General features: G+C 47.7%; 1 protein-coding gene across 6 annotated transcripts in view; it reads left to right on the top strand.

Annotated features, from left to right (window-relative positions):
- The first annotated feature begins 660 nt into the window (after nt 1–660).
- The window catches only part of ARHGAP44 (Rho GTPase activating protein 44), a 119716-nt gene continuing 106244 nt past the window's right edge, over nt 661–14132 (top strand). For all 6 annotated transcript variants that reach the window (XM_043473777.1, XM_043473769.1, XM_043473750.1 and 3 more), the window contains exon 1: nt 661–1033. In XM_043473777.1, coding sequence (XP_043329712.1) covers nt 981–1033 — 53 coding nt within the window. In that variant the 5' untranslated portion in view covers nt 661–980. The remainder of the gene's footprint in view (nt 1034–14132) is intronic.

The raw sequence follows: 14132 nt of genomic DNA, 5'->3' as shown, positions 1-14132 counted from the left end.
GTTATATGTCAGTTGTTCAGTTGCTCAGTCCTGTTGCACTCTTTGCAACATAAGGGATATGGTCAGTAACATTGTAATAGCTTTGTGTGGGGACAGCTGGTTACTAGATTTATGGTGGTGATCTTTTCATAATGCATGCAAATGTCAAATCATCATGTAAAACACTTGAAGTATTAGTCCCTCAGTCCTGTCCGACTCCTTGCGGCCCTGTAGACTGCAGCCGGCCAGGCACCTCTGTCCATGGAATTCTCCAGGCAAGAATACTGGAGTGGGTAGCCATTCCCTTCTCCAAGGAATCTTCCCAACCCAGGGACTGAACCCAGGTCTCGTGCATTGCAGGCAGATTCTTTACCCTCTGAGCCACCAGGGAAGCCCAGTACACCTGAAACCGACATGATATTGTACATGCCCTGTATTTCATTAAAAAGAAAAAAAAAAAAAAAGGCAACGGATGCTCCTTATTTGCTGTTCTATTCTCGGTTCCACTTTGCTATTTCTAAAGCAGGAAAACCTTTCCCTTCCTAGAACGCTGAAGTGCAGAGCCGCTGGCCCCACGTGGACACCCGGGACCGTGGCGAGGTGGGCGCCGGGCGCGGAACTACAGGCCCCAGAATGCACGGCGCCCTCCGCACAGGCGCAGCGGGGACACCCCCCCGCACCCCCCACCTCCCCGGGCCAGCCGGTCAGCGGCCAGCCTGCGGAGACCCGGGTCCCGCGCCGTAGCGGGGCTGGGGGCAGCGGCCGGGGCGGACCCGGCGGCGGCGCCCAGGGCGGCCCGGGCGTGGCCATGAGGGCTCCGCGGCTGCACGAGGAGTAGGCGGTGGAGCCCCCGGGAGGGAGCCGCGCGCGGGCCAGACGGCTCGGGAGGCTCCGCAGTGCCGCCGCCCGGGAGGCTCGGCGCGGGAGCCATGTAACCCTGCGGCGGGCTCCGGGCTGCTCCATCCTCCCCAGCTCCGGGCTAGCGCGCCAGCGGGGCCACGATGAAGAAGCAGTTCAACCGCATGCGCCAGCTGGCCAACCAGACGGTGGGCAGGTAGGTCACCCGCGGGCCGGGAGCGCGGCGGGGCTGTATCCCCCCGCGCGCGCGCAGGTAGGTGATGGAGCGGGCGCGCCGGCCCCCGCGGGTCCTCTCCCCTAGCTCTGGGCGCCGCTCGCGGGCGCGATCCCCCTCCCCGAACTTCTCTCGGACCCCGGAGCCATTCTGGAGCTCTGCCCGCCGCTCCGGGGCTCCGGTTGCCAAGCGCGAAGAATGACGCATCCTTTACCTGCGTCCCCAGCTGCCCCTTCACCTCGTCCTCCCTGTACGCCCCCTACCCCCACCCCGGGACTGCCTTCTCCCTCTGGCACCAGAGCGTCCTGGAAACAGGTGTTCGCTCTGATCGTGCTGGAGGCCGCCGACCCGCGGTCGCTCTTCGAAGATGCATGCTCCTCCTGCTCCGAGTTCGGGGCTCCTTGGGGGGTCCGGGGGCGCGCGGGGCGGGGGGTGCGTGTTGGGCCTGGTGGGTCGGCTTGACAGAGCTGAGCCTGCCCCTCCGGTGGCTCTGGCTGGGCGAGATGCTGGATCTCTTTTCCCGGCCGGGTTTGTCGAGGTGTTAGGTGGCGGGGAGAGATCGGTAGGGGTGGGGGCCGCTGCAGGGAGGGTGCTGGTGGAATGGCGCGGCAGTCGCTCGGTCCTGAGACTGATTTCAGTGGCGGGGCGGGGGGCGGGGGGGGGGCGGGCTGGCGGTGAAGGCTGCAGAGGAGGAGGCCCAACTCCTCTGGAAGATGAGATAAGCAGAAAGAAGATCACAGCCAGGTAGGGGAGGCGGGGGAGTGGACCCCGGCCCCAGTGTTGGAAAGAACCGGATCCTACCGCAAGACCCCGCCGCCGGCTGTCATCACCAAAATGGGCTACATCTGGGCTAGTGTCTCCTGGGGCCGCTGTGTGGGGTGCCGGCGTCTATTCCTGTTACATAAGGGTTCCGGTGGGTCTCTTCCCAAGCTCTGCACACAGACTGGTTAGGTAGAGAGGGATTTTCGTGAAACTTCTGTCCCTGGAGAGAGATTTCCGTTGCTTCTGTGGCCAAGGAATTTGGGTGTGCTGTCTTAACGCCGGCGGAAAGCGGAGAGCCCAGTCTTGGGTGCCGTTCAAGTAGGAGCTCAATACCTCGAGGGCCCTCCACTAGGTTTACCAAGAAACCGAATACCTTTCTTGGGTGGGAAATGGAGCCCCAACTGGCATCTGGCCAGTCGGGAGTGGGGACCTTCCTGGGGGACACTGAACACCCGTGTAAGCACACTGCCCTAATTACGGTGGGCATTTGAGGGCAGGGGGGTGCGGGCGGCTTGTTAGGCTTCCAGATGGCTCCCAAGCAACCATGTCTAAAATGGACTTGGATGCATTTTCCTTTTTCCCAAACACATGTGCTTTCACAGGGGGGAGAATTTATGAATAGCAGAGTCAGATTAGCCCAGATTTCTGGCATGGTATTGCCACAGATAGAGCCTCACGTGGGCTGCCTTTCGGTATGTTGGATGCGGAAACCGTGTTTTCCTGTCTGGGACATTTAGCAGATGACGGTCCAGTTGACCTGTCTTTAGTGATTGACTTCTGCATCACCCCAGGGGTTGGCATGGGTCTTCAGGTCTTCATGCCAGACCAACCACGTTACCGGGGACCCATAACCTTAGACCTGGATCTCCCTTCTCACTTGGTCTTGAGGTTCCACTTCGGTCATTGAAGCAAAATGTTAGCCAGGTGTTCATGCTTTCTCCCCGGTACCCCTAAAACCCAGCTGTATCTTTTCAGGACTTGTTTCAAAGTAGGAAGATTTACTACAAACCTTGGGCATAAAAGCTGGTTTCCAGCCTCATCCATGGATGGAATGACCAAGGGAGAATGGAGGTTGGGTTTCAGAATAGGTACCAGGTGTTCTTACTAATTTGAAAACATATTCTTGGAGCTCCAAGCAGCTGGTCACTAAGAGGTACTTTCCACTTGTTTATGGAGACACTGCTGGTTGCTGGCATGTGGATGAATTCTGACTCTCTATCAGGTAGTGTGGGGACTAGTCCGCTATTGTGTTAATCACTAGTCTCTATCTGTTTTGATGACATTCTGAGTTGAGTGAACCTTTTAGGGCAAAAACTAGTTTGTATTATTTTGCTGCTAGAAAGCCTCCAGTGGCCTTTCATTGCACTGAGCGCCCCAAATCTTTCCAGGGGCCTACAAGACCCAGCCAGACTTGACTCCCTCCTGGTCTTTTCATTCTCATTCTGTTCCGCCCACCCCTCCTCCTCTGTGCTCCATCGACAACGGCCTTCCTTGCCCCAAACGCACCAAGCTCATTTCTATCTGGGGATCTTGTTCCAGGTGTTTCCCACTTCTCCTGCTTGGCTGAGGGTCTGCTCTTCCTGCATGCCTCTTCCTCTTCATCCAGGTCTTTGCTCAGAGACCTTTGAGAGGCCCTACTCCCCCCATCATCTTGTTCATTTTTGTCACAGCACTCATCACTCTTTGAAAGTCCATAGAATGTACGGACTGCCATTGTATGCTCAGTCTGTATAGTGCAATGCCTTCTAGGCAGTTGGTGCTCAGTTCATGGTTGATTAATCCAGTTGAGTGTGGGGTCCATGCAGATAAGTAAAAGGGGGCAGCCTTCACTTTCTCTTATGGAGAATGTACCAAGGCATTATCCTAACATTGCTTCTTGATTTCTTGACTTGGTGGAGGCAGTGGGATTGGATGCTTGGAATTTAGGTGTGGCCTTGGTGGACCACCAAGTGATGCTTTAACAAGCCACTGGATGCTTTCCCTGTGTCTTTGAAAGGATGACATTTTTGTCTTTGAGGGAGGGCTAAGAGATGGGTTAGAGTGTGGTTCTACCTCTTGGCATCTCACCCGGCTTGCCTTCTGTAAGTTGTAGGTTCTGGATGTCTTCTGAATATAAAACTGCCAGGGATCAGATCCAGTCTCTTTAACAACGAGGAAATGCTGTACTTACACATACCTTATGGAGTTAGCAGTATTTTCTCTTGAAGTCAGTATTTCTCCATAGAGAGGGTGCCAGCAACTGGGAAAAGTTTCAAGCCCACTGCAGTTAACTAGGAAAAGTGTCGTCTCCTCCTTGGTTTGCTTCTCCCATCTGTGCACACATTCCTTCTCCTCTCCGTTCACTTCAGCCCATCTTTTGGGAAGCATCTCTCGACTTTCCAGACTGTACCACCAAGTGCCTGGTGGTTCCGGGTGGCACTGGCTTTGGAGTGGGATGGATCTGGCTGGTTGGTTACTGACTACAGGATCTTGAGCTGGGCCCTGCTCCTTAGTTTCCTTATCTGCAAAATGGGCATAATAAGTGTTGTGCTGAGGTCATGTAATAAGGAAGGACCTTTTGTATTCTATGACAAGTTCATCACTAAAGGGATATTGCCTATAAGCATAAATTACACATAATGGCCCATCTCTGGGAGTCCTGCCCCCCAGGTCATGAACATAAAGCCAAAATACCTTTGTTTAGCTTCCAGGAAACTTTCTGATCAGGCCCACCTGTGAATGACTGCAGGGAGGAAAAAATTAACACATCCCCTCTGGAGGCTAACCCAAACCAAGAAATGTTTGACTTTACTGTCCCCTTTTTTTTTTTTTTAGTATTAATGTAAAAGAAGCCTGAATTCTAACTTAGGCGAGATGGTTCTTTGGGACACGAGTCCACCATCTTCTTGGTTTGCTGGCTTTCTGCATAAAGTCACTGTTCCTTGCTCCAACAGCTCATCTCTCGATTTATTGGCCTCCTCTGTGTCGAGCAGTACAAGCTTGGACTGAGTACCAGTGATGTGGTGATTGTGGCAATGAGGTCATGGGATTACCCCCAGAAAGCACCCAAAACCATGCTCAGCCAGTGCATGCTTCGTGAATAGTAGCCACAAGTACCTTTGGGCAGATGCTGTTCCTGGCTTGTATGCTCATTCTTTCATTCATCCAGTAAATGCTTATTGGATGCCTGCTATTTGCCGGGCTCTGTGCTGGTTCATGAACTGTTGCCATGCAGAGTAAACAAAACCCGTTTCTCTTGTGTACTGTAACTTTTATCTTGTCTCGTTTACCTTTCCCAGTAGACTTTAAGCTCCTTGCAGGCAGGGACAGCTGTCCTGATGCCTGGCATATAGTTGGTTCTCTGAAATTCTTTGGCAACTGAATAAATGAACGAGAGATCCCGGTGTCATAGACGAGGATGCAAGAGGCTCCGGACACAGCCCCTCTCTCCTTTTGGGATGGTGATGGGGTACCGATGCGTGAGCACAGCTGCACGCCTGGGCTTTGGAAGGATGGAGCAGGAGTTAAGGGAGGAATCAGTTCATGCTGACTTAGGATACCAGGTTTTTTACCTTCCAGAGAGTCTATCGGCTGCTGGGGTGAGAGGCACTCTGAAAGACATGGAGTATTTTTTTCTGCAAATGGAATGTGGTTTGTGTTGGGTGGAAATAGAAGCCTGAACTAAGATTTAGAGACCTGCTAGGTGACCCAGAAAATAGAAGTAAAACTGGCCTTCCTGGTGGCTCAGATGGAAGAAGCTGCCTGCAATGCAGGAAACCTGGGTTTGATCCCTGGGTCAGGAAGATCCGCATGGAGAAGAGAATGGCTACCCACTCCAGTATTCTTGCCTGGAGAATTCCATGAACAGAGGATCCTGGCAGGCTACAGTCCATGGGGTCACAGAAGTGTCGGACACAACTGAGCGACTAACACACTAGGTGACTGAGAAAATGGAGGTAAAACTGGCCCCTTGACTTGGTGAGGAGGAGGTTTCTTCAGTCTCCAGTGAGGGGTGGTGGATATCATAGCAGCCCCTGCCTTAGATGTCTATTAAGAGTAAACGGGAGCCTGGCTTATATCGAGGACCCAGGAAATGGTTGGTGAGGCTCCTTGTGCCCATTCAGTCCTCTGAAAACACTGGCTCCCCAGTGTAAAGGGCTTCTCAGACGCCCACAGCCACTGGCCAGTGGTGGCTGTCAATGGGCTCCATGCTAAGTCGCATCAGTCGTGTCCAACTCTTTGTGACCCCATGAACCATAGCCCACCAGGCTCCTTTGTCCATGGGATTCTCCAGGCAAGAATACTGGAGTGGGTTGCCATTTCTTTCTCTAGGGGATCTTCCTGACTCAGGAATCGAACCCCTGTCTCTTATGTCTTCTGCATTGGCAGGTGCCACTTGGGAAGCCCTCAGTGCTCATGTGCAAAACAGGGTGATGTTCAAGGGACTCAAGAGTAGACAAGGAGCTCTGGAAGTGTGGGAGGGAGCAAGTCCAGTTGGGTTGGATTCTTTGGTTCTTGAAGCTCTGAGTTGGGGGAGTGGAAGGTCAAGTTTGGTCTGCACAGCCCCGTCTTCCACTCCTAGACTGCTCACCCTGCCACCTTGAGCAGGCTTGGTTTCTGGGGCAGAGCCGGGCGGGCTGAGCATCACTGCCTCTGTGCAGCGCTCAGGGTGCCACTGCCGCCGCCAGGGGTACCCAGAGAGATGCCGAGGATGCAGCCGCCACCTGGGGTACCCAGAGAGATGCCGAGGATGCAGCCGCCTCCAGGAGCACTGGTGCTGCAGACATCTTGGCTCGAGCCAAAGCAGCCAAGACCAACGAGGATCTTTTCCTTGAAGGTGTCTCTGAGACTCTACTTTGCCCATCAGCAGGCCTCCTAAGAGCCATGGCCCAGTTGATAGGGCGTCACGGAAAAGTCAGAACCAACTCCAGATTAGTCATTGGACTCTTTAGCTCCTGCCTATATTTCCCTGTGTCTTTCTTTTATGCAACAGGGCTGGGCAGACCCAAACCTGTCTCCCAAGGAGCACTGTGCACATTTGTAAGGTCTCAGAGTGAAGTTGTTCATTAGTTTTATGGAAGCCTGTGTCAGGCCACCTGCTGCGGTATGTGTATGACAGAGAAACAGAATGTACTCACCGACGGATGAACAGGCTAGCAGATCTGGAACGTATTCTCTGCTTTAGTCTTCCAGGCTCCTCACTATGCAAAGCTGCCAGCTTGCAGCCTCGGGCTGGGCTGCTCCCGGTTGTGAGGACTTCCTGCAGGACTGTTCTCCCAGACCTGCAAGTCACTGCCAGGGAGCCATTCTTCTCAGCAGCAGATAATGACTCCCCTTCCCATTGTCCATCCATCGAAGAAATGTATCATGATGGGTGATAAGGACTGTTTCCCCTCTAGACAAAGTGAATCAGTAGCTGAGCAAAACAGTCATTCAGTTGAAGGTTGTTTCTTTTAGAGGGGATTAGTAAGGATCTCTTGATCTCTTTTAAGAATAATCAAGAAATTCAAATGCTATATTGATAACATTTGTTTCAAATGCTATATTGACGACCATGGGAAATAATACAGTTAAGCTTCAACTCTGCACGGAGTTAGTGGTAATTTGGAGAGAAGTGTGGGGAGACCGGTAGTGGGGGGGGAGTCAGGGCTCTCCCGTTGGGTGCAGAGAGTCCCAGCAAGCTGGCACCTGACACACCGCTGCCTTTGGGAAGTGTGTGGCTGTCTAACAATTTTAAACTCTCCTTTCTGTCCAGGAAGCAGATGTTTTTGCTTTCATTTTCCAACTTCAGAGTTTATTTTTAGGATAAATGTTTATTTTCCCACAGAATTCAATTTACTTTTTTTAAAGCTTTCTTTTTGGTTATGTAGATGATACTTGTTTATTGTAGAAAAGTTATAAACTTGTGGGTGGGCAAAAAGCCAAAAAAAAAAAAAAATCATCAATCTCACTACCTGGAGTGACTTCACGGGAGGTCCAGTGGTTAAGACTCCCCACTTACACTGCAGGGGGCTCGGGTTCAATCCCTAGTTGGGAGCTTAGATCCTGCCTGCCACATGGTGTGGCCAGAAAACAAAACAGAAAGCCCCCAAACCAGTAATCTGACTACCTGGAGACCACAGTAATATTTTGGATGTAGTCTTCCAAGTTTTTAATAGGTATATTTCTATTTTTAAAGAAATAGAGACCATTGGCTATGTGCTTTTTGCAACCTGTCTTTTCCCCCTTTGTGTTATATTTTGAATATCATGCCATGTCAATAGCTGTGTTTACAGCATGATTTTTCAAAGCTATATAATATTACATTAGAGTCCACTGAGGTCCTTTGGTACTCATGTAGCAAGTATTTCCTATGGGTTTACTTTCCTAGGATGAAGTCTTAGAAGTGGAATTTCTCGACCAAAGAATAAGTGAGTTTTTAAGACTGTGTGAGTATATATTTCATATATATGAATCGCACTCACATTTTCTGTTTTCATCTTCAGAAGAATTGTTAATTTCTTCTCCCCAACTACATCAGTAGCTAATTTTATGACTTCATTAATTACCTGAATAAAACCAAAACCTTTTTCCTCTCAAATTTCTATAGTGAGGTTGAGCATTTTTTATGTCTGTTGGATGTTTGTGGCCTTTTCTGAGTTGCCTGCATAGGTCTTTGTCCCATTTCTTTACAGTCGTGTTCATGACTATTTCTTATTGATTTTAAGGTCGTTGCTAATATTATTAAGCATGTACACTTTGTCTTATTCCATGCACTCTCGCTATAGTTTTCTCTGCCTTTGATATTTTGTTTTATGTCATTTTTAATATTTCATGACCTCAAGTCTATCAATTTATGGTTTGTGCTTTAAATGTTATGCTTTGGAACACTTCTCCCAGCCTAAGACTACATAAATATTGACACATTTTCATTACCATTTATATAATTTTATTTTGCCACCAGATCTTTTATTTGTCAAATTCTGTGATTTTGGTGTGTGATGTCCCATAGGTGTCATGTTTAGTTTTTCTTTCTAAACAGCAGTTGTTGTTCAGTTGCTAAGCTGTTTCTGACTCTTGGCGACGCCATGGACTGCAGTACGCCAGGCTCCTCTGTCCTTCACTCTCTCCCAGAGCTCATGTCCACTGAATCGGTGGTGCTGTCTAACCCCTCATCCTCTCTTGTCCCCTTCTCCTCCTGCCCTCAATGTTTCCCAGCATCAGGGTCTTTTCCAGTGAGTCAGCTCTTCGCGTCAGGGGGCCACAGTACTGGAGCTTCGGCAGCAGTCCTTCAATGAGTATTCAGGGTGGATTTCCTTTAGGATGGACTGGTTTGATCACCTTGCAGTCCACGGGACTCTCAAGAGTCTTCTACAGCACCACAGTTCAAAAGCATCAATTCTTTGGCACTGAGCAGGGATTTGAGGTGGGCTCTGCTGCCCAGGTGAGCAGGAGTGGATCGGTACATCCCATCCTTTGGGCAGGAGTGCAGTGGAGTTGGTCTGGGCCCCTCATCCCAGCTTCATCTGGGGCAACTCCTTGGCTTGACAATGAGGACTCAACAGCTTTGCCTAAAGATCTTGTGCTTTAATCACAGCTAACTACAAATAGCTTCCTTATTAAAAAAAAAATGTTGATTATATTCTTTTGGCTTTGCTCTCTGGTTTATTCTTAGTATGTTTTAAAATGTATGCATTAAGTTGGGGAAAATTGACAATTTTGCAGTTTTTAGTATGATGAGAATTCTGTCTGGGAATGACATGTTTATTCAAGTTTGTTTATGATCCTATAATCTAGTTTTTTATCTACAAAGGTCCTGAATAATCTTGCTTTTATGTTTAGGTAATTTGTTATTGTCATTACTGTAGCCTTAATGGTTGGAATCTTGTTAAGTGATATTTTCTTACTCTTTATTGTTGGAACGTAGGAAAGTTGTTGATTCTTATATAATTATCTTAATCACCTTCATCCAAACTTTCTCATTGCTTATAAGTACTTTAAAAGAAATTGAGTCTATTGAGTTTTCCAAGTAGTAATCATATTTTCTACAAATAGTAATTTTGTTTCTTCCTCTCCAGTATTATACTTACCATATTTTCTTGTCTAATTGCCTTGTCTAGGACTTGTAGAACAGAGTTAAACTACTGATGAATATATGGTGAAATGTGAACTTCCCTGTCTTATTATCTCTGGAAATGCATGATAATTGGTTTGAGAGACTTTGTTTTTAATCATGTTACATGTTGCATAAATTTATTATTTTGAATTTTTCTTTGGCACTGAAGTTAAATTTGACTATATTGTCATGGTCTTTAGAGGTAATCATGTATTTTTCTCCTTTAATTTATTATGATATTCACTCAATAATTTATGCCATAGATATTTATTGAGCACTTACTATGTTCCAGGCATTGTTTTCTGTGCTGGTGATACACCAATGATAGTTCCTCCAGTTCCTACACATGAAGACATTGTGCTTTACCTTCTTGAGCCTCAGTAGATTTTCTAGTATTGAGCTCTCCCTGCCTTCCTGCAGTTGATCTTATTTGACTATGTTTGCTAGTTATTTTTATACAATGCTAGATTTAGTTGTTTAGGATTTGGGCATTCAGTATTCCTATGTGTTCTTTTGTTGCTAAGTCTTCTCCGACTCTTTGTGACCCCAGGTACTGCAGGACTCCAGGCTCCTCTGTCTATGGGATTTCCCAGGCAAGAATACTGGAGTGGGTTGCCGTTTCCTCCTCTAGGACATCTTCCCGACCTAGGGATCAAACCCATGTCTCCTGCATTGGCCAGTGGATTCTTTACCACTGAGCCATAACATTGTTAAACAGACTCTTCACTTCTTTTCCTGTGCAATGGTCAGGTGGGGAATTACTTGTTCTTTGAAGGTTCAAAACAACCTTTCCAGGACAGATTTTGGAGGTGGTTCTTTGGCAGCTTTCCCAGTTTCTTCAGTGATCACTGGGCTATTTATGTTTTCTATCTTTTCCTGAGTCATTTTTAGTAACCTGTGTTATAGAAAAGCATTCTTTTTTTTTTTTTTTTTTTAATGATTTTAAAACCCAATAGAATCTATGAGTATATAGTCATACCTCCTTTGTCAGCCAAATTTGAGTTTCCCTCTTTTCACCTGGACTAGCTTTGCCAGAGGTTTTCCTTCTTCCCATGCCCCACATGCACCTCTGTGATGGTGGAGGATGTGATGAATCATATGTTGGTTCTTTATGGAAGTGACACATGTCATTTCTGCTCACATCCAGTGGCTAGAGCAAATCTCCTGCCCCACCCCAACTGGAGCTGGGGCAGGGAAAGGCAGTCCCTCATGGGCCCGGAAAAGGAGAACCGCAAAAGCCACAGCTCTGTCTCTTGTCACCAAGGACTGGGCAGTGTCTCTTATAGGCTTTATTTTTATTGACTCATGGCAGCAATACTTTGGCCATCTGATGTGAAGAGCTGACCCATTGGAAAAGACCCTGGTGTTGGGAAAGATTGAGGGCAGGAGGAGAAGAGGGCAACAGAGGATGAGATGGTTGGATGGCATCACTGACTCAGTGGACATGAGTCTGAGCAAACTCCAGGAGATAGTGAAGGACAGGGGGGCCTGGTGTGCCACAGTCCATGGAGTCGCAAAGAGTGGGACATGACTTAGCATGGAAGCATGGCTAGAAACTGGGTGCTCTTTGTAGCTCCATTTTTTTTTTCCCATTTATTTTTATTAGTTGGAGGCTAGTTACTTTACAGTATTGTAGTGGTTTTTGTCATACATTGACATGAATCAGCCATGGATTTACATGTATTCCCCATCCCGATCCCCCCTCCCACCTCCCTCTCCACCCAATTCCTCTGGGTCTTGTCAGTGCACCAGGCCCGTGTAGCTCCATTTTGTGGAAGTAGCAGACTAAGACAGGAGCAGACCACATCAGAGCTATGGCCTAAGTAGGTCAAGTGCAGGCAAATGCTTCCCTCTCATCTGCTCTCTCCTGAAGGTGGATCTCTGTAGCCTCTGGGTCCCTCCTGTTACTTCAGTTTAGGTGGTTCTGGAAATGCTAATGAACTGCTCTTGACATGAATAAAAATAACACTGTCACATTCATTCAAGGTAATAGAGTGTCTTGTTGGTAGCCATCCACAAAGAGCATACTATGAACATCTGCCGATAGAGAATTCTTCATTTTGTTTTCTGATTGCAGTTTCATCAGAAAGGATAAGGAGAGAGTGCCTATTGTAAGTACTTTTTTTTTTTTTTAAAAAGCTTTGTATTGGAAGAAAAGCAGTTTCTGTATCTGCAAAAGCCTCTACCAACTTCTACATGACAAATAAACTGAGCAGGGACCTTTATAAAACAAATGCTGTAGAAAAGCATTCATTTTTTTGTGATTTTAAAACTTAAGAGAAACTTTGAGTATATAGTCATAGCTTGTTTGTCATATCAGGGAAATGAAAAGCAGACCAAACTTTTATTATTTTGTCATTTGCTTATGGATACTGGTATGGAGCTTCCCTGGTGGCTCAATGGTAAAGAATCTGCCTGCAATGCAGGAGACAAGGGTTTGATCCCTGGGACGGGAAGAACCCCTGCAGGAGGAAATGGCAACCCACTCCAGTATTCTTGCCTGGAGAATCCCACGGACAGAGGAGCCTGGTGAGCTGCAAAGAGTTGGACATGACTGAAGCGACTTGGCATGGCATGGATACTGCTGGGATTGCGGGCACAAGCTTCGTGTGCATACCTGCTCTTGGTGGTGTGTGTCCTATGTCTTGCCGCAGACACTTGAATGCACTTTACAGATGTTCCTGTTTCATCTTCATGACTCTTCAGCATAGTTACTGAAGCAGCAGGAGGGGCCCTGAGACTGCAGAGATCCACCCTCAGGAGACACCCCCAGTGTTTGCACAAGTCTCCAAGCAGGTGAGCGTGTGATGCTTCTGGGTGCAGAGTTGGTAAGGAAAGGACGGCAGCTGAGATTTGCTCCCGGATTTGCTGGTTCTGACACTGATGTTCTTTATTGCTGTACTTTGAGTCTGGGCTTCCCTGGTGGCTCAGACGATAAAGAATCTGCCTGCAATGCAGGAGACCCGGGTTCAATCCCTGCATCAGGAAGATCCCCTGGAGAAGGAGTGGCTACCCACTCCAGTATTCTTGCTCGGAGAAATCCATGGACAGAGGAGCCTGGTTGGCTACAGTCCATGGGGTCACAAAGATTTGGACACAACTGAGGGACTAACACTTTAACTTTTCACTTTGAGTCTGCAGGAGGGAAAAATTTGGAAAACGTTGAAATGTCTAACGTTAGTGGGATGACTAAATTCTGGCCCATCTATGCAGTTGTAACAATCTTAGCGTTTCCCTAACATTCAAAAAAATGTAATGACTTGGGAGAAATGTTTAAGATAAGGAAACAGGATACAGAAGGCATACAGAGTTGAGACTGTACAGTTTTTTTTTTTTTTTTGTAAAGAGTACATAGAACAGACTGGAAGGAAATCAGGAAAGCCTGGACAGTTCAGCATGCAGTGTTTTATCTCTGGGTAGGATTAGGAGTGGTTTGGTTTCTTGCTGCTTGCACTTTCTAAAAATTTCCAAATTCTTTAAAAATAAACACACACACAAAAAATCAAACCCTTTCAGAGTGGGCAAATGTAAAATGTAGCTGGAAGTTCTCATGTGATACTGTTAAGTTTGGGGCCCTGGAAGGTCTAAATAGAAATGTTTGAAGTTCTTCTCAGCCTTGATTTTCAAACATGGGAAACGTCTTATCTTCATGCTCTGGAAGGGACCTCATGTTAGATCTCATTTTACAGAACAGAATAGTCATCTCCTAGGAAGTGATCCGGAGAAGGAAATGGCAACCCACTCCAGTGTTCTTGCCTGGAGAATCCCAGGGACGGAGGAGCCTGGTGGGCTGCCGTCTATGGGGTCGCACAGAGTTGGACACGACTGAGGCGACTTAGCAGTAGCAGCAACAGGAAGTGATCAGCTAATAGCCTTTGTGCATGGCTACTTTTGAAAGACACATCACATTTTGAAACTTGGTCTGCATGACTTGGAGCTGAGGTCTAGTGGATCCCTGTGACCAGTTGGGGTTCTCTGGTTGCGGCCGTAGGAAGAGCTAATTTAAGTCAAAATGAAGCTTTGGAAAGGAGAAGGGCAGCTCAGAAAAATCAATGGAATGACCAGGTGCAGGGGCCACAGGACAGCCCTGCAGAGGCCACCTTCAGAAGGGTTGCTTCCCTGTAAACGGGCTTATTTACAAAACAGGAACAGACCCACAGACTTAGCAAACAAAATTAAGGTTACCAAAAGGGGAAAAGTGGGGGGGGGTGGATAAATTAGGGATTTGGGAATAACATACACACA

Source organism: Cervus canadensis, chromosome 1 (genome assembly GCF_019320065.1).
Source record: "Cervus canadensis isolate Bull #8, Minnesota chromosome 1, ASM1932006v1, whole genome shotgun sequence".
NCBI classification, from domain to species: Eukaryota; Metazoa; Chordata; class Mammalia; order Artiodactyla; family Cervidae; genus Cervus; species Cervus canadensis.
Note: the sequence above shows the minus strand (reverse complement) of the source record. Positions and strands in the feature narration are given on the sequence as shown.